Source organism: Varroa destructor, unplaced genomic scaffold, assembly GCF_002443255.2.
Source record: "Varroa destructor unplaced genomic scaffold, Vdes_3.0 BEIS01000003.1, whole genome shotgun sequence".
NCBI classification, from domain to species: domain Eukaryota; kingdom Metazoa; phylum Arthropoda; class Arachnida; order Mesostigmata; family Varroidae; genus Varroa; species Varroa destructor.
This window is the reverse complement of record NW_019211456.1, coordinates 34,615,443-34,633,262: the sequence shown is the minus strand read 5'-3', so window position 1 is coordinate 34,633,262 and position 17,820 is coordinate 34,615,443. Positions and strand designations below refer to the sequence as shown.

General features: G+C 40.2%; 2 protein-coding genes across 6 annotated transcripts in view; one reads left to right on the top strand and one right to left on the bottom strand.

Annotated features, from left to right (window-relative positions):
* The first annotated feature begins 70 nt into the window (after nt 1–70).
* Nucleotides 71–4,939, top strand: LOC111247165 (uncharacterized). Of its 3 annotated transcripts, none has more exons than XM_086982319.1 (8): nt 71–811; nt 1,316–1,451; nt 2,201–2,397; nt 2,701–2,770; nt 3,162–3,326; nt 3,535–3,653; nt 3,951–4,067; nt 4,266–4,939. In XM_086982319.1, the coding sequence occupies exons 1-8, from the start codon at nt 638–640 to the stop codon at nt 4,455–4,457; spliced, it is 1,170 nt and encodes a 389-aa protein (XP_086838445.1). In that variant the 5' UTR covers nt 71–637; the 3' UTR covers nt 4,458–4,939. The 3 variants fall into 3 exon arrangements, with proteins under 3 accessions (XP_086838445.1, XP_086838446.1, XP_022653528.1); XM_022797793.2 differs by lacking the exon at nt 71–811 and adding an exon at nt 830–1,027; XM_086982320.1 differs by lacking the exon at nt 1,316–1,451.
* A 4,076-nt stretch (nt 4,940–9,015) lies between these two features.
* Nucleotides 9,016–17,820, bottom strand: part of LOC111247407 (hemocytin-like) — a 26,964-nt gene continuing 18,159 nt past the window's right edge. Inside the window, exons 29-43 of one of the 3 annotated variants that reach the window (XM_022798271.2) lie at nt 17,588–17,797; nt 16,040–16,332; nt 15,564–15,738; nt 15,281–15,322; nt 14,983–15,105; nt 14,105–14,576; nt 13,504–13,706; nt 12,928–13,128; nt 12,524–12,738; nt 12,055–12,271; nt 11,436–11,831; nt 10,942–11,115; nt 10,296–10,551; nt 10,057–10,180; nt 9,016–9,448 (exon numbers count right to left, since the gene is read on the bottom strand). In XM_022798271.2, the coding sequence (XP_022654006.1) occupies nt 9,245–9,448; nt 10,057–10,180; nt 10,296–10,551; nt 10,942–11,115; nt 11,436–11,831; nt 12,055–12,271; nt 12,524–12,738; nt 12,928–13,128; nt 13,504–13,706; nt 14,105–14,576; nt 14,983–15,105; nt 15,281–15,322; nt 15,564–15,738; nt 16,040–16,332; nt 17,588–17,797 (3,305 nt within the window). In that variant the 3' untranslated portion in view covers nt 9,016–9,244. Of the gene's footprint in view, nt 9,449–10,056; nt 10,181–10,295; nt 10,552–10,941; nt 11,116–11,435; nt 11,832–11,960; nt 12,272–12,523; nt 12,739–12,927; nt 13,129–13,503; nt 13,707–14,104; nt 14,577–14,982; nt 15,106–15,280; nt 15,323–15,563; nt 15,739–16,039; nt 16,333–17,587; nt 17,798–17,820 lie in introns of those variants that run through there. The other 2 variants (XM_022798273.2, XM_086982317.1) reach the window with 2 other exon arrangements.

Here is a 17,820-nt window from a genome sequence, read left to right as displayed (position 1 = left end):
TAGAGCATTTTTTTTCTTAATCTATTGCAATTTCCATTTTCACACAAAGTGAATTTAAGAAAATTATTAGAATAGTGAGAAGGTAGAATTGTTTAGGTTATAAATATCGTAGAGCCAAGTGCTGTATGTGTCTCATTCGGGCTACATGTGTTATCGATGGTAAAGAACCAATTTTTAACTTCTAACTTTGGGCCATTACACAATTTTTATTGATTTAGATCTACTTTCTTTCATATATCTACTTATTTTTTTCATTGGGGTAAATGTTTGTGGGTGGAAACGGATTCGTTTGTCACGGGGCTGTTGATCGATGTGTTATGTAGTTTAGTTACTAAAAGCCCTTGGGCGCTTAACACATGTTATACCAACTGCCACTAAACATACTTTCTGAAATTTCGTCGACTATTAAAATAAACCATAAACATGTTCAAAAGAATTTACTTCCAACACACGTAGTCCGATTAACTGAATCACTAATAACGTTTGTCGGATGCTAGGGCCTACAGCCCGACAGTTGTGAGTCTGGTACTGCCATTGAACATTGCTTCAGACGACTGGTTCTCCGTATGAAACTACAGCGCTTCTCTATAACAATTAATGGGTTACTGAACTAGAAATATGTATTAGCTATTAGATAATGTATTCTACTACTATAGGTACCATCAATAAGATGAGTAGCATGGTCCGGACTGTAATAATATTCTGTTCATGTCTGATATATGTAAAAGCTAACCGATCCAGTATAATCCCAGCGGAGTCCCTTGACACGGGTAATTCATCCAAAATGCAATGGGCTGGACACGCTAAAACGGTGAGTCCAGAGGTACAGAGCCGTTTGGTCGTTCGTAGAAATTGCTCACCACAGATACCATCAAGTAACTCACTAGTCGTATTCAACTCTGAGAGAGGAAGTTGTTGAGACAAGACAACGTCTGTTAGTTTACGGAGTTAAGAGATGTGCCAACGGGTCTCCGTTAGAGTTTTTTTTTTGTTATTTGGTTTATGTTATCTAGGCTTGAATGGTCAAGTAAGTGTTTCTTTTTCATCGACAATGTTTCTTTGAAACCTCGCTAAATTCCTGCGGAATCGTTTTTCTATAGAATACATTGCTTACCTTGTGAATGCGGTACCACTTTCAAATGTGTAAATGATGAAAATGATAGAGACACCGTTTGTGGAAGAGTCTTTCAACTAACAGTTACAACTTTGGATTCGTCCTGCAATAAACTACACTTGGCATTGGTGGTTCAAAACACCACATTCCATGCATTCACTCAGTATCATATCTGGCTAATTACCCTTTGTATATATAAAGATGCAGGACGTACAAACGTCTGACTTGTCCACGTGGGCGACCTCCAGCGGTTGTTTGCAGCCTGGTTTGTACGCGGTTCACAAGCATAGAACGAACCGACGCCTTACCCAAGTTCCTGTTACCAAAATCATCACTGGTACGTCGTATCATTTTTTGAGACTTATGATCCCACCTTTGAGCAATGTAACTCCGCATGGCCTTGGCACCTGCCTCTCAATGAATTATGTATAATTCACGACTATTCTACTCTACAGTTTAATTAACTGATCCTTTGATAAGCAGCGTAGAAATATGAGGGTGATGATGCTGCAATTGAAGTCGGCCAATTATTATAGTTGTGAAATATAAAGCTAAACAAAGGATCCTGATCTCCAACACAAGACTTACGGTCTCAAATACAAGATTGTTTTTATTAGTAGCATAGAACTCGAAATCGGATGATCTTAACGTGCGTCGAAGCACGAGGGCACTCAGGGTGGTTCTCAAGCATCGTTAATTTCTTTGTCTAATACAGACTATTATGCGTTGAGTTTGTTCGTAAATTTGCGCATTTGGAAAATTATTGCACATCATGATTTAATTGCTAGAGTGATCTCTTAATAAGATTTCTCTATTTGCCCTGTTCTTAATCGACCCTGCAAAGCAAAGCATTTTGAAACTAGTGTCAGTTATCACAAAAGTCGTCTTGGACCTTAAGCATCTCTAGGGTCAAAAACTAGTTGAACGTAACCCAGTAGAGTGTGAAAGATGTTTCATTTCTGAAAATGCCAATCGGAAACAATACCCCGAGGTGAGGTCCTATGATTAAGAAATATGTCTGTCTCAAATAGCTCCGTCTTAGTATTGCTGATACATTATGCGAATGTGCGTATTTAACCCTCACAGGTATGAAGGGTCTATCGCCTTACCATTGTCTCGCCAGCTGCATTAAAGCCGGAGACGACTGTGCCGCTTTTAATCTGGACCGTTCGGCCGGAGTTTGTGAATTGCTATCTGCACACGTTTGCAATCATTCTGGATTGGAACTCGATCGCAGTGACACCTTCACGTATTACGACGTTTATCCTGAATCATTTATTGAGGTATTACGTTTAAGGTTGTTACATCTTTTGTGTTTGGTATCAAATAATCTACCTCCAATATTGTTTTGACAATGTATATCACTTTGACCGGTTTTGTGCTATAACTGTGAAAGTGTCATGAAGTGCTGACACGTTGATAGTCAGAATCTTTCTCATCAACCTTTTTTTAATAATGTTATTATATAGACCATGCGCAATAAATGTCTGTGAATAATTTTACGAAATTAATTGAAACATTGTAATTTTAAGAAAATTCGATGCCAAATATATATGTTTTGTTTATTTTCATATTTTACTTTTAAGAAAAGCGGGTTAATGTACAACACTCCATACTGTGAACTCAAGGGATACTGCAACCCTGAATGCGAACCATGTAAGTGCCTTCACGCGCACCTATCTCTCTGTATGAAAGCCCAGTACACTGCGAGGTCGAGCTAAAGGCTGTGTTCTCCATTAACCCGACGGAGCGCAAGTTTCATCCAGGTTTGAATGACCTAAAGATCTAAGAGATCAGCTGGTCTGAGCGAATTTCTCTGAGATATGGATAAAAGTCGTTTCCGGTGTCACTTTGACCACAAGTAACGAGACAAAAGGAACGAAGTAAACGTCGCGTAAATTGCTTTCTATCATAGCGGACACGCTTCAAGCCAATATAGTGCCTCAGCGCACACTCAGTAACACATGGATGTGTCCCGTGCAGTCTCATCCCTATATATGCGCACTTCAGCTGTGTAAGAAATGCTTGTGTTTTTCTCGTATTATAGGGGTCTACATGCCTCACCTGGATGGATACTGTAATGAAAGTTACGAATGCAAGATGCGTATTGGACCTCGAGGTGTTTGTCGTGTTCCACCCAACCTTTGTAAATGCGATCGGGACTACTATATTGCCGAAGATCCCAAACTCGAAATCAAAATTTGCCTTAAACGTACGCGGTTTCATTTAATCTTCTTATTCATGTACTTCATTACATCTAGTGTTATGATTTTGGTGTTGTTAGGAGTCCAAATGTATAGTTTTTTTTGAAAAATTTTGAAAAAATAACATTTGAAATGTTACTGCCTACGATGTGTCAACTAATTCCTACAAAGAACATACATACCGCCTGTTCTTAGCTAATCTTTATTTAATCACAGTTGGTGCAGACGGTTACGAGGTGTTCCCCAACATAAAGTCTGACTCGAAAAAAGGCCTGCATTTCAAACTTGTCATGGTCGACCTCGACTTCGAGCGGGCAGCAAACTATTGTGTTGAGGTGAGTACTTCACTGTAACGCATTTCAACTCGTTCTGGTAGGTCATAGGACCCTGCCGGTCGACTAACGTTGATTGCGTAACTTAATGTTGCGTTTACATATATATATATAGTCAGCAGCTTTACACTGGTCCTAAATACCTGTAGCTTCAATTGACCAAAAGGCCCAAAGGAAAATTGTACCCCGGCATGTGAACTTGCATCTACCATCCTAAGCCCTGTCAGGTTTTAACAAATATACAACGTTTCACAATTTTTGTCGTAGAAAAAAGATAAAAACACTTCTGCACTTCTACAGGTGGAGGGAGGGCACCTGGCATATGCAGAAGATGGAGAGACAAACCGTTTTCTGCGAGAGTATATGCGAAAACAGAAGGTCAGGTCGGCCTACCTTGGGCTTACCGATCAGCAACAGGTCAGTTGAACTCAATCTTTCTTCTGAACGTGGCACAAGCATACTTATCCTCTTCAACCGACCTGTTCTACTGTACAACTGTTGTATTAATTTTCAAATTCTTACATGTGATATTCTGAGTATCAGACCAGATTCATGTACTTAGTTTTGAACCGATTCACAATACTAACCAAGCGTGGTTATTTCCTTTTTTTGTAGGAGGGTGTGTGGATTTGGATTCATAATGGGAAAAAGCTCAAAACAACACAGTTTTGGAAAAGTGGCGCTCCAGACAACTTTAACGACATGGAGCACTGTGCAATGATCACAAATGAAATTGATTTCGGTTGGGACGATGTGCCCTGCGATAAGGTCGGCAAATTTATTTGCCAAAGGCCTGAAACGAATTAGTTCGAACACTGGTTGTAAGATACTAGAACAGTTCTCTTCGCAGATTTTCATTAGCCCACAAAAAACAGAACTGGTAACCTATAATGGATGCGATTATAATTGTCTGAGTTGAGTTTGCAAGACATTGAAAGTGCTACATATTGTGATATGACAAAAGAAAAGGCAAAACTTTAGTAAGTTACGTTTTAGATCGTGAACGATCCAGAGTCAATACTGCAAACCTGTTTTTTGTATTAGTAGTGTTTTTTTTCACTGTACGATGCGCTAATATGCGTGCCCAAATGTCAGCTGATGTCATCATTAGGCCTCAAAACGGATCGATTTACGTAGACTAACCACGGTTACAATTAGCCAAGCAATTATTTGCAGTCGGAGTACGATCTGTAGCATCCAGCTAAGAAGTTTGAAGCTAAATAAATGCACATGCTGTACAGTATCCATCTCAGCAACTTCTACTTGAAACTTAAGTTCTGCGTTCACAATTTACTTTGTCTTTTGTTACGTATGTTACTTTAGAATATTGGCGGCAATGAACCTATTCAGTCAGCGTTATTGTTGGACCTAAACTATATCTATAGTTTAGGTCCAACAATAACAATAAGGTCCAGCAAAACTATCTAGTTTTGCTCCTTTAGACGTCCATATTAAATATATGTTACTAATAAAACAAGAATTGTATAAAGCAAATTTGCAAGAAGAATTACATTTATACTGCTGATGTACATAAAGACACAGTCTCCCAGGGCCGTTTTGCTCGTAGTTCATGATATATATACATTCAGAATCTAAGTGCATCCGAGCCCCATTTACACTATTTATTATTACACATCGCACTACCTGGACATTCAGGAACAATTGGTTGAACAGTTAGTTTATTGATTATCAGAAGTTTACGAGGTCGACGCGTTCCTTTTACCAGCGTGCTCAATTTTCAACAGGATATTTTGAGACTTAGCCAAAGGGGCGAGGTAGCACGTAGGTAACGTCTTTAAATGATGAGCAGAAAAACCTCGGTTTGAAATTTTCTAAAAATAACCTGCAACCAGCGAATAAGTTGCGGCCGTGTGTTTAAAAAGCTGTATGCAGCTAAACTTACGAGCTGCGTCTTGAAGGCTGAAAGGATCGAGATTAGCAAAAAAAAATCTGACTCGAACTAGTACACGTATTAGTCAGCAGTTTTTCTTTGCGATTTTAAGTAATGATTGAATGGACCTTTGAGGTAGCTATTGGTTAGACTTTTGAATTTTTACGTAAACATCTGTTATTTATTTTGTGATGAGTAAAAAAATGAGCGGTAATATCCAGGTTTTTCCTTTCGATTCTTGCAGTATATTCCGATTTTCAATCGGGGCTAGTTTCTTTAAATAGGAAAGGGTCAACTCCGCGAGAGCGATCTGTTTATTCAAACATCCTAGTCGCGTTGTTTAACGCGTATCGAACAGTATTCACCTTCATAACGATACGAATTTTTATTTTGTACAGAATAAGGCCCACAAACGATATTTACAAATTTGTGTAAAGCGATAAAAACGCAATCTTGGTTGGCTAATTCGTTCTGGAGTCGCCTCCAACGTTTCGACTAGACAACAAACCAAATTCGAAGTCTGATATAATTTAAACATAATAGCATGATCGGACATCCTGAACTTATAAATCCATTTGGCCGGTATTATACATTGATTGAATTCAGCGTCAATGGTTCCTTTAAAGCTAATCGAAACTATTTAAAGCAAAATATATATACGACTACATGCCCTATGACAATACTGTGATTCGTTCCGGCAGCTGTTCCACTTATTAATCGAATTAACGTATAAAATTCCTTAGGGTAAAAGACCTGAGAAGATACTGTGATCGTTACTGGAAAACAGCTGAGCCCATACAAAGCTAAATCATTTTAGTTAAATCAAAACCTTTGCATAGTGTGCGCAACCAGCACTACGGCTGCGTATAGAGAGTCAGAATCAGTCTGCCAATGTAGCGACGAAGTATTAAGATAGGGATCTTGAGCTTGGCAGTGTTTCTAAATGAGCACAAACATATAGCAGAACTAACCCTGGGCCGATGCCTAGATGTCTCTAAATCAGACAATGATAGTACTACGTTTAAAAGGGCGAAAAAGAAATCAGCGGATCACTACATGTGCGTACGACCTGCAATGTGACTCCGGATATCAATCCATAGGGATTATGATGTGCCCGTATAGACTTATTCCATGGCGTTGTCTCCAAAGGCTACCAGTCCTTCCCTATCCGTTATACTCAGTTACTGAAAAAGTATTGATGGTCTTGTTAGCGAGATAACTTGCGGTCATATATCTCATCTGAGTCGTTGATGTTATTTAAAAGTTGAAATTTGGTGGTCTTTCCTTATGGCGAAGCTTTACAAAAATGTGCCGAAATCGAGCCATTATCGAAGATGTTGATCATGGATAATAAAAAATAGGTCAACAATAATATGCAAAAAAGATTGCCCCACAGCTGTGGCAAAGCCCGGGCCTGGCGCCAAAGAAGGTGATGCTATGTGTCTGATGGGATTGGAAAGGAAACGTAAGCTACTACTGCTTGGCAAAAGGATAGATTCGGACCTCCACTATTAACAACAAACAAAATGGCAACGTATCATTGAAAAATTGACTGGAACTGGTAGGCAGAAAAGGCAACGTCTCTCGTCATGGGAATGCAAGACCACAGCCACACACACACACCTTTAGCTACCCGGAAAAAACCCGGGATGGGTAATTTTATACATCCACCGCATAGCCTATATGTTGCATCATCAGATAATCACCTGTTTCAATCTCTGCAGAACGGTGCTAACTTGGTTTCAATATAGGGATATAAAAACCACATTTTTTTTTGCCTCGAAACCACAAGTTCTACAATGATAGGACTACGTTGTTTTTAAAAAATGGCGTATATTTAGTAAGTGTGTTGGTTAAATATAGAAAAACAAAGATGTCTGCTTCAATTTTGGCTTAAAAAGCGTCAATACTTTTCCACCACCACTATATATGTTCCAAGAAGCTATTTAGGATAGGCTATGTGACGAGCCGAAATATCGACCAGTTACGGCTGCGTGAGCTGTGGGTTGCATGTGAAATTTTGCTCCAATAGAGCGTAATGCTAACTCGGTCTTGTTCTTTCATTCTAGCAATTCGCTCAACAACCATTGAGAATCTTTGAAAAACCTATAGACAAGCTTCGCAAAACAAATACGAAATTGGATTTTAGGGAAAACGATGAATTTTTCATATTTTCATTAGTGCTTTAGTGGCTGGCATCGTCAACCGCATGCGCAGATAGAATCTGATTTGTTTACGTTTATTTTGGCAATTTCGAATTGAAGTTCAGTTACCTTTTCAAGTAGCGACATCTATCCAGAGCGCCAGCGGATTGAGACTAATTATAACAAAATTCAGTATTCTAGTCAGGCAAGATGGATTGACTATGAACGTACGATTTCGTAGTTTTATCTAAGCTAGTTTTTGTCACGCTAGTCACTTCAACGCTACCCTGACTCCTAGTGATTTTACGCAACTATTAGATCTTGAACGGGTCGTTCCGACGAAGTAATTTGCCTAAGCTACGTCTCATTTAAATACGTTTATGTACTGTAAACGGGCCGATGGACTCCTGCTATACGGGTCTATTTTATAGTGTCCGGGTTGCATGTGCCAATATCGAAATCTTTGGTTTTTAGTACCATTGCATCTGGGCGCAGGAAGTCGCATTTCGTATTGAATCTGCATTGGGTTGCTGTTCAGTAGAAAACGTGGCAGATATTATCCTCATGTTTTATTATTATGATATTATAAACATTGCGATACTTTTTGTGCTCAAGGCATACAAAGTAGTTTACTCGACTTAGGCTTTTAGCAGACGAATTACCGAACAACTTTTTGGAACTTTGTATTCGGTAAAACTTTTAACAATGAATCACAGTTTAGAAGGAATGTGGGGAAGAAATTTCAAATCTGAAAATGAGCATTTAGGGTGATCTGCGCATGTGAAGAACGAAGGGTTATTGATGCTGACTCACCCCCAAAAGTCTTGCAAAGATACTAAATTCGAACGGTGATAGCAAAACTGCCGAACGGCAATGCTCTCCGATACTTCTTGTACCCCCCAAATTCAAAGTATCCAACAATATCATAACAGTGTGTACTTCGATTTAGAATAAGAGAACTACCAACACGAATGAGGTTCGAAAAGTTAGGACTCACTACATCACGTGCAACAATCTACTAAGCAATATCGTACCTGCCATTGGAATGGTATTGTCATCTCCCTTTGGTAGCACACACCAACACTCAAACAAATGCTTCAACTAGCGAATGTTGAAAAACAAGCGAAGATTCAGATTGGGCATCAAACCGTCTTACGCGTAAATATATGTATGCATTTTTTTGTTTAACTAAATAATTATAGTAGTAGATATTTGGTACGACTCTATCTTTACATATACAATATAGGGTATCACAAAAGGCTGACGTTTACTAAGACTGTAAGAAGAACTGTCATATTTTCATGTCCATTGCACAAAGAAGACTCACCCGTTATTTCAAAACGCTGATATATATTTTTTATAAAAGCTCTGAGACAAGCTTAATTATTTGCTTACAGAACACGTTCTAGTTTAGGCAAAATAAAGTCCACTGAGCTTTCGTTAAAAGTTTTTAAAATATATGAATAGATGAGATGTACTCATTGTGGATATAAGAACATTATTTGGGTACACTTTTTTTAACTGTTGATGGTGAGAAGCAAGGAACAAGTTGGCTGGGTTTACTGAGCATCAGGAATTTGCAAGCTTTGAGCGTCTTCTTGATCCGAATTTTTAATCTTGTTCACAGTAGTCGGCGGAGTATCTTGAGGTTTGTTCAAGCCAACAGCATCCTCGGTAGGTACAAGTGCAAGTTTTGGGTCATCAATTGGATGAGTAATCTTGGTCCCAGGATCTGTAGAGGTGACAACGTGGCTAGACGAAACCTGTAACCACCGAGTTTCAATACAATTCCATTATAGGCTCAATAGATCACATGCCACTTTCCATGGATCATATTATAAGACTAATTGCGCGCTGCATAAAGCTTTGCTACGAGAAGCAAGAGCATGTTTGCCTTGGGTATGAAATGAAAAACGAAAACAAAAATAAAAAAAATACTGAAAAATCATGCGTTGCTTGGTCCGACCCTATTTTATACCTTGGTCCCTATTTTATACCCCATATGTTGAATTCAACATTTTTTTTTGTTACCAATTTTTTGCCCTTACCTTAAGCGGCGCGGTACAAGGCAAAAGGTTTGCAAAATGACGACAAATAAAATTAGCAATATCATGTAATAAATTATCGTTATAGACAAATTAATCAAGGAGTATTTGTTTGAAAAAGGCAAAAAAAAATCGTTTATTGCGATATCACGTTCCTGCTCAAAAAGTTACGATCGATTTTAGGTAAAAACCGGCTACACAATGTTGAATAACCTCAAAGCAAACTATAGAATTATTTCGATATGCTTAGATAAAATGTCCAATATATAATTCATTTAGCCCTTGTCCTTCTCAAACAGGACATTGGTGACTATTTTCATACTAACTTGTTCAGCTGGAGCTTTTGGCGATTCCTCATCCGAAGTGAACTTGATTGCACGCGTATTACTATTACGCATACCCAGACTTCCACATGGCTGGCAATTACATGCAGTGGGCCGACGGAACTCTCTAAAATATCGGAACGTTGTTGATAGATAGATGTCTTAGCATATATGAGGCATGTCCTAAGCTTGAGTTAGATATTAATCATGCAAGTAAAAACCTTTACGCAGGCCTAACTTACCTGTGAATAGTTGCCCCGTCATTGCAGGCCAGCTCAACTAGGATAGGGGCCCACTTGACCGGAACGCAACATCCGCATGCCGATTCGATATCGTCCTCACGTTTGAAAGCAGATGTCGAATGGCACGTGCCTGAGCAAACGGCAGCCTCGGTGACGGGCGCCTGATTAGCACACCGTCCATGCACCAAATCGAAGTACTCGAAGACCGATATTGAATTTGTCATCGATGCGGGTCTGCAATCCTCCGCTGGGGTCGCTGATAATACGCGATTATAGATATTTTATGTTCTGCACATTGTGTCGCACATTGAATACAGGTTCTCTTTTCTGATTACCAATTTTAAGATAGTTCCTTCCAAATACAGGACGGATAAATCGAGGATTCATTTTAAGACAAAAACAATCGTTGAGTGGGAGCATCTAGAGGGTAGCCTTTAGTTTTGGTAATGTACGATTTACCGATTCGTAGAATTGTGCTTAAGCAGCAAGGAACTCGCTAACTGATTATTTAATTTAAAAAAAAATATTATAATAAACTCAAACGTTTATTTGCTCTATGAACCCCGCGCATTCAGGAATTAATTTCCTCGGCTAATAATTTGACTTAAAGCCCCGTGACTCGTTGTTGAATAGTTATAGCACTTACTGCAGATATGTGTCTTGGGGATGCAGCGGATGCCGTCTCTGATGTGGTTCGGCGGACAGACACATCCGTCCATACGAATACGCCGGCATTCGTCGTACTCAGAAATTTCGTCACAGCCTTGGGGGCAGGCGTCAACGCATGGGGAATAAATGAGGTCTCCCGGACACGTTGTGTCTTATGGGAAAAATTAAGTACATCAGTACGATCAACGATATTAGTTAACCTCTACTGTTCTTAGATATCGACATACTTCTTCCCGTTATGTAGATTTTGCCTCAAATTTAAAGCCGATAACATTTGGCCGATAGCAAAGAGCTATTTTCATTTGGGAGTTTTCCGGAATCCCGGCTGACACTTTACTTACCTACAGATGATTTTAATGAATGACTAATAAAATCATATAATTTGATACATGAAAATTATACTTTCATTCTCTTCACTTAGGTATCACATTAACATAGTACACTATTTAATACCACATGACTCGTACTAACTACATCCGATGTTCGTCCACCACTGAAGTGCAATGCCGTGTTCGCAACATCTTCTTGAATACTCGAGGGCTGAATTGCAGACTGCGCTCATATAACTCTCGTTTACGACGCTGAGGCTGGAAGCTTCCTTCATACATTGTTGGGCGTACGGTTCATAGCTAACCAACGCGTGACACCCCGCAAATATCGTCGGGCCATTGAACATCTGTTCACAGGCTTCAGCAACGGCTGCTGGCATTAAAAGTGGAACTTCCCCACCATCGAATTCCATGATGCACTCTCGACGGTTCTGCTCAGATTCAAAGCGACCCCAACTGCAGATGAAGCCATAGATATCATCGGTTGTCTCTCCGTCTTTGAGCTTCATATCGTCGTTCGGGTCGTTATTGCAGTTACCTAAAAATATAAGTGATTCGCTGATGAGATTGTCAGCAGCCATGGCAACATCTGTATTTGTAGCGCGGCCTGAAATCGCTTGAACTCATTACAGAATTGCAGTGTCCAGTTCGAACGATGTAAGCGTACCATGAATGTTTTGAAGTGCATGAAGCCGAAAGGGAGCCGTTTGATTTTAGGCTTACGAGAATATTTGCATACATTGTTAGTGTTGATGACGAACCACATAAGCCTTCCATTTTATCGAAGAATTTCTTCGACGGAACGTGGATAGAGAATCCAGCATCCTCGTTACTATAGTGGACTCGAACACCGAGGCGAGAAAGTGATATGACGGTTGTCCCATAAGAACCGCTCTGTAATGAGAACACGGAAAGTGTCGAATCCGGAGACTTCCAAGGCAGCATTTCCTCGGAGAATACGTGGCCGTCGATTTCCGTCTGTGCCAGCAAGCATGAAACAGAAACAAAAAGGCGTGTAACCTCAAATCTCATAGCTGTTCGGGTTATTTGAGGTACTGAGAAAGGAAAACCCTTAAAAGATCTGCGCACAATGTGCGATATATCGAAAACAGCTAGACCGTTATTTTATATGTAGCCTTTGTTATGGGATCTAGAAAAGCAAAGCGTCAAGCAGTTTGGCAAATTGATCAAATTCAGTGGATAATAACACACAGCCAAGATGATTCATACCAATTCGTTGCGTCTGACTCGAATGAGATGGCCGTTATACTTTACGTCTAGACCCACAACACAAACCATTCGTTTCGCACAAGAACCAATAACTCCATGTACAGTAAACAGGCCGTCATGATCTGAGGCAATGTTAAATTCGCCTGCTTTGCCCAAGGAAAAACTCCAGCCGTCGAATGTTTTCATTTGCGGATCGCCATAACCGACACATACTTCTGAAATAACCATGACAGGATAAATTTTAACACGGGATGATAGTCGGAGCACATTTTGGGTCAAGTCCATTCTAGTCACAGTCTAATCCTCCCAAAACGTCCAGTTAATAGTCGAAAAAAATTTTAGTTAGTTATATGTAGTACAGCACGAAAATATATGCAGTAAACTGTCTAATTGCTCGTACGTACTATCTGCACAGCTTTCTGGTTCAATGCATGAGTTCGTTGTGTAATCAATCACGAGACCCACGGGACAAAAGCAACCCGAAATACAAGTTCCGGTGTCGTTCGAGACGCAGGTCAGCTGGCCAGTTTCGAAGAAATTTTGGCACGTAACTACGCACTGCGGTCCACAGTCGTGATACTCCTGATCCGGTGGGCATTTTGGTGCTGCAATTAGGCGAAAGAGACGTCTGTTGTCTGGATTTTTACCAAAAACTCATCGCGCACCTACCATAACGCTATACAATGCTCGCAAATTTAAGTAAGCTCTTCAGCTTCACAATGTAAGCATTCGAAGTGAATGTATCAACTTTGTTTTTCCAAAATCGCATCAATTAAGTGCCCAGGAACAGGCATCGTATTAGAATATAAACCTAATCAATATAAGAATAGGTACGAACTTCATTGTAACGCTTCTAGCGATGGAAAAGTTAGGTAGATGTTCTTTATTATCATACATAGAAGTTAAATTGCAAACAAGTTATAGTCGGGCAAACACCTCGGGACCTGTGACTGTATTAGTGAGCGCATTTGTTTACCTACCACAGGAGTGTCGCTGGCGCCATCCGGCCATCTGGTTAATGATTTGATGTCCGTGGCTGTTAACGCAGGCTGTTTGGAAGGCCGTGTAGGCGTTGCAGGTACAGTTATTTACCGCTCCGCCTAACTGAAGACAATGGCATGTAGCTGCCAGACAATCCTTGAAAGCATTCTTCATTTCAACACAAGCCGAGAAGGGCGGCGAGCTAGAATTTTTAAAAATAGTGTTGTTATTGATATATGCATGATCACTAGTAGTATGTGCGTGTGGAAAAACTTACGAAAAGGCACAGTGTTCGCTTTTTCTAAGGAAGCCGCAACGCTTCGGCGTCTTTTTTGCTATTGTTTAGTATATGAGACGACTTTTAATGGTTGTAGTTATGATGATGGCATTAGTAGTTAGCGAAAACTAAACGTATGTCTACACATCACCTTGCCTTTCAGTTTCGCAATGCATCGTAAAAGGGGATCGTTGAAATACCCAAAAATACCAAAGCTAGGCCCTTTCTTACGTATGCTATCTGGTTTGGCTGCTTCTTAATTTTTTTTTAAAAAAGCTATGTTCGATAAGATGGAAAAACGTTATCCATTTAAAGATACAAACCTGAGTCGTCGACAAATATCCATTGCTTCAAGGGTAACCTCCGGTTTGCACGTATGCGAGACGCACAGCGCTCCAGGCGATGGTGGCAGCGTCCATGCGTCGGCGAACTGTTTCACGTTGTCTATCACCATTCCAGCTGGGTTTGTCATGTCATCTTTCTCGTTATAGTTAAATAGACCACAAAGACCCATTAACTGTTTCGAGAAACGTGGACTTACTATTGCTTTCATAGAGCTGCTAGTCAGCACCAGCCTTACTTCGTTTCCGCGGAAAGTCAGCTCAATGACATCTCCTATCAAAAGAACTTTGATGGTGCCACCAAAGGGTTCAGCCGAGGCCAGTTGAGCAGCATTGAATGGCTGGCCATTTACAATAACCACTTGAGACTGCGGGAAGATTTGGACTTCCTGCTCGCCACTTTTGAAAAATAGCTGCGCTTCGCAATGTTTAATTGAAGAACACTCGCGACTCACTGATAAAAGAAATAAAGTAGGGTGAATTCGTTATCTGTATACGGTATTGATTGGTCCCCATGATAGCCTAGTACGTGACTTATTTGCCTGCTAATCCTAGAGACACGCTGTGGTTTAGCTCCGAACGCAGGCTTCGTTCCGTGCTGGGAGCCGGCCGCTTAATAAAATACCTAATGGCGATACGGGACGTAAAACACACAGGTAGTATTGACTGATGCTAGGAGCTAGAAATATATAGCAAGACTGTCCGGCGGGCGCGATTATCGAGTGGGACTGATATAGTATATTATAGAAACGGTTACATGCACAGAGACACAGACGACGAAAATAGATTCTGTGTCCAGATGTACTATACCTGGTAAAAAAAATGTCAATTTTGTAGACGTAGGTGTGAGGTAAACTTACCGACGATACTGAACAATCCATTAGCTACGTCTTTCGCAAATACGTTTCGGCAATAGTCATAAGAAAACTCTTGGCCGTCAAACGTCTTCAAATGATTACCAATTAGCTCACATGTCGCAGGATCTGAATAGTTTAATAATGGATAGAATGAGATTACATTAGCTGAAATGCAGGTAAGTTCTTTATTTCCACCGTATATTGTGTAGTTTCCATTTGAAGAACCTTAATAGCGTTATAAGCTGTAATATAAGTTGCTTCTGTATAGTCTATTGTTACAATTAAAATGATAGATTCTCACCCAAGACTAGGTCATATGAAGAAGAAGGCGAGGGTTCAAGCTCTGCAAAGAAGAAAGACGATTTTTTCTAAATCTAAGTTACTTACTACTTGTAGGATTGTTTGATGGGGAGAGAAAAAACGGTAATTCTAATGTGTCCCCCACTGAAAGCGATTAACAACTGAGTGTTAAACGTATAAAATTTGATTTTATCAGTTTGTAACTCACATACAATAGTAAAACTTTCAGATTGACTTTGCGTTTTCTCGCTAGAATAGACAAACTCCATAAGAAATAGGCTTACCCATTTGACCATGGCATTGCATCTCGTCGGTATCGCAGTCTACAATACCGTCGCATACCCGTGAAGCATCGAGGCATTGCCCGTTTCCACATTTGTATTGACAAGCGAAATACTCAGCCTCGGTCTCAACGCACACGCAACGGCACGTATTATCGACGATTCCGGGTCGGTTATTCTTGTTGGGTAAAGGATGTCTGATTTAGAACGGGTTTAATATTGATCACTATCATTGTTAGAAAAGCTGGTTTACACTAAAAGCTAGTCTAGCCGTGTAGGAGGGTAGGATACTTGAAAAAGAGAAAACATCATACGGTAAGGTCAAAAGTCTGATGGACGTGTATCTATGCAAAGTAAAGGTTAATTTAAAGAAACGGAACCGATATGTGGCGGATGACATTCCCTCTTCGGTGTAAAAGCTGCGATATACAGCCACTGGTGAAATCATTTATCTCTGCGCGTCTCCCTCAAAAGAATACCTGACATGGAGGGCAGACGATAGGACTACAGATGGAGTGTCCTCCAAGCTGGCAGCTGCATTGCTGACAGCTCGATACTTCAACTCGGCCACCAACAGGGAAGATTTTACCGTCACGCACGCATGAGCATCTTTCCGGAGGTACACAGAAACCCTGGCCATCGCACAATAATCCTACTTCACACACAGGACACATCGAAATCATATTTGCCCCGACTTCCGGGCAGGCGAGTATCATAACTGGTCTCGGGGGCTCAGTAATGGTCATCAGAGGCAAGGGAGGTGGTGTGACATCTATAGACAACGAAAATACGCGACATCGATATTAAACTACAATGTGAATTCTTGAAAATTCGTGAAATATTTTCGCCTGTATTCCAAAGTTTTGAACGATCTTTTAACGCACAATGTGGCAATTCATAATGACTGTCCACAACCGGAGATCATTCATGCACTCTTCTACTCATTATAACTAAATACGGAATCCGTATAGGATTTTAGGCGTTTCCCTGTCTCCACTCCACGGAAACTCAAATCATTTAATGTATAAATCAATTCTATTCAATGTACAATATCGAATTTTATGTCTCTGAAAGCCGGATCAATGTATCAATAATATGCGCTTCACATTAAAGCAAATTTTTGTGGTTGGGCCTTTCGTTGTATTCGATCGCTCTCCATGAATTAGTTAACCCGCGCTCCCTTGAAGGTCAATCCTTTAAAGGTAACGCCTACGACCTTTACTCAATCAAATTTATCTGTTTTGGGCGGTCGATAAACGAATATTGTTAGGACAGCTTTTGCAAGGTCAAATCTTCTTGATATTCGAGTTCGCTTCGCGACACAGTTGTGTGGCGAAAAGATAGCTATTTAAATAAATATTTATTTACTTAGTTCTATTGGTAGTTAACGGCAATGCAGCATCTCATAGGCATTCAATTTCAATCAAGCGCCTCCAGGAGATTTTATTCAACTGCCGTTTCCTCAGCAGTGGGTCTAAATAAGACTCTTGTTGAAAGTACTAATCCCTCTCTGCTGCCAAGTTGACCATACGTATTTCAAATTTGCATTTTTATAACTGATTATGTCACTATACTAATTATGCAAATACTCGATAGGGTTTTGCATGTACTAATCAATGAGACGGGGTTCTGTTCTCCATAAAAAGCAACGGTGCACGGATACTTTGAATAAAAGAAGGATGACAATCCGAAAGACACGGATCCGACGAGAAAGGATTGCTATGACAGGCATTAATGTTATCCTTCTAGCAGTGCTAGCTACAACGGCTAAATCTCTAGTCGCCTCTATATATTTCCATATCGCTAACGCTACCTCGTACCATTTATTCCACAAAACGATATATTCCTCTTTGTTTATGCGTTTTTACTAATAGAAAACAAAGCAGCCAGACCAATTTAACTCATGCTCAAGATCTAGCGTTCTATATGTTCGCTCTAATTGTAGCGGACGCAGCGAACCCATTTTAGGAATTTCGCTTTGTATCAAAGACGCTGGCAAGTGAAATGTTCTACAGTGGGTTTCGTACCTGGGTCCCTATCAGGCATTACAGCATTGGGCTCCTGCTCGCAGAACAATGTATAATCACAATTGCCGGTGTGTATATTAAACGATAATCCAACTGGACAGAGCTTATGGTAGGCGACGCCATTGACGCATTGGTAGAACCAATGGCAGTTACTGGGGTCACGGAATAAACCGTTCGGGACGGTGCATTTAAAGATGGGAACGAGGACCTCTGAAAGAAGAAGTAATTCCACA

What these genes read in the sequence shown, in the direction of transcription:
- LOC111247165 (XM_086982319.1), top strand. Translation starts at nt 638, where the DNA reads ATGTATTCTACTACTATAGGTACCATCAATAAGATGAGTAGCATGGTC. An exon ending in ATCCTGAATCATTTATTGAG is followed by an intron (nt 2,398 to 2,700) that starts GTATTACGTTTA and finishes TTTACTTTTAAG; the next exon opens with AAAAGCGGGTTAATGTACAA. An exon ending in AATCAAAATTTGCCTTAAAC is followed by an intron (nt 3,327 to 3,534) that starts GTACGCGGTTTC and finishes ATTTAATCACAG; the next exon opens with TTGGTGCAGACGGTTACGAG.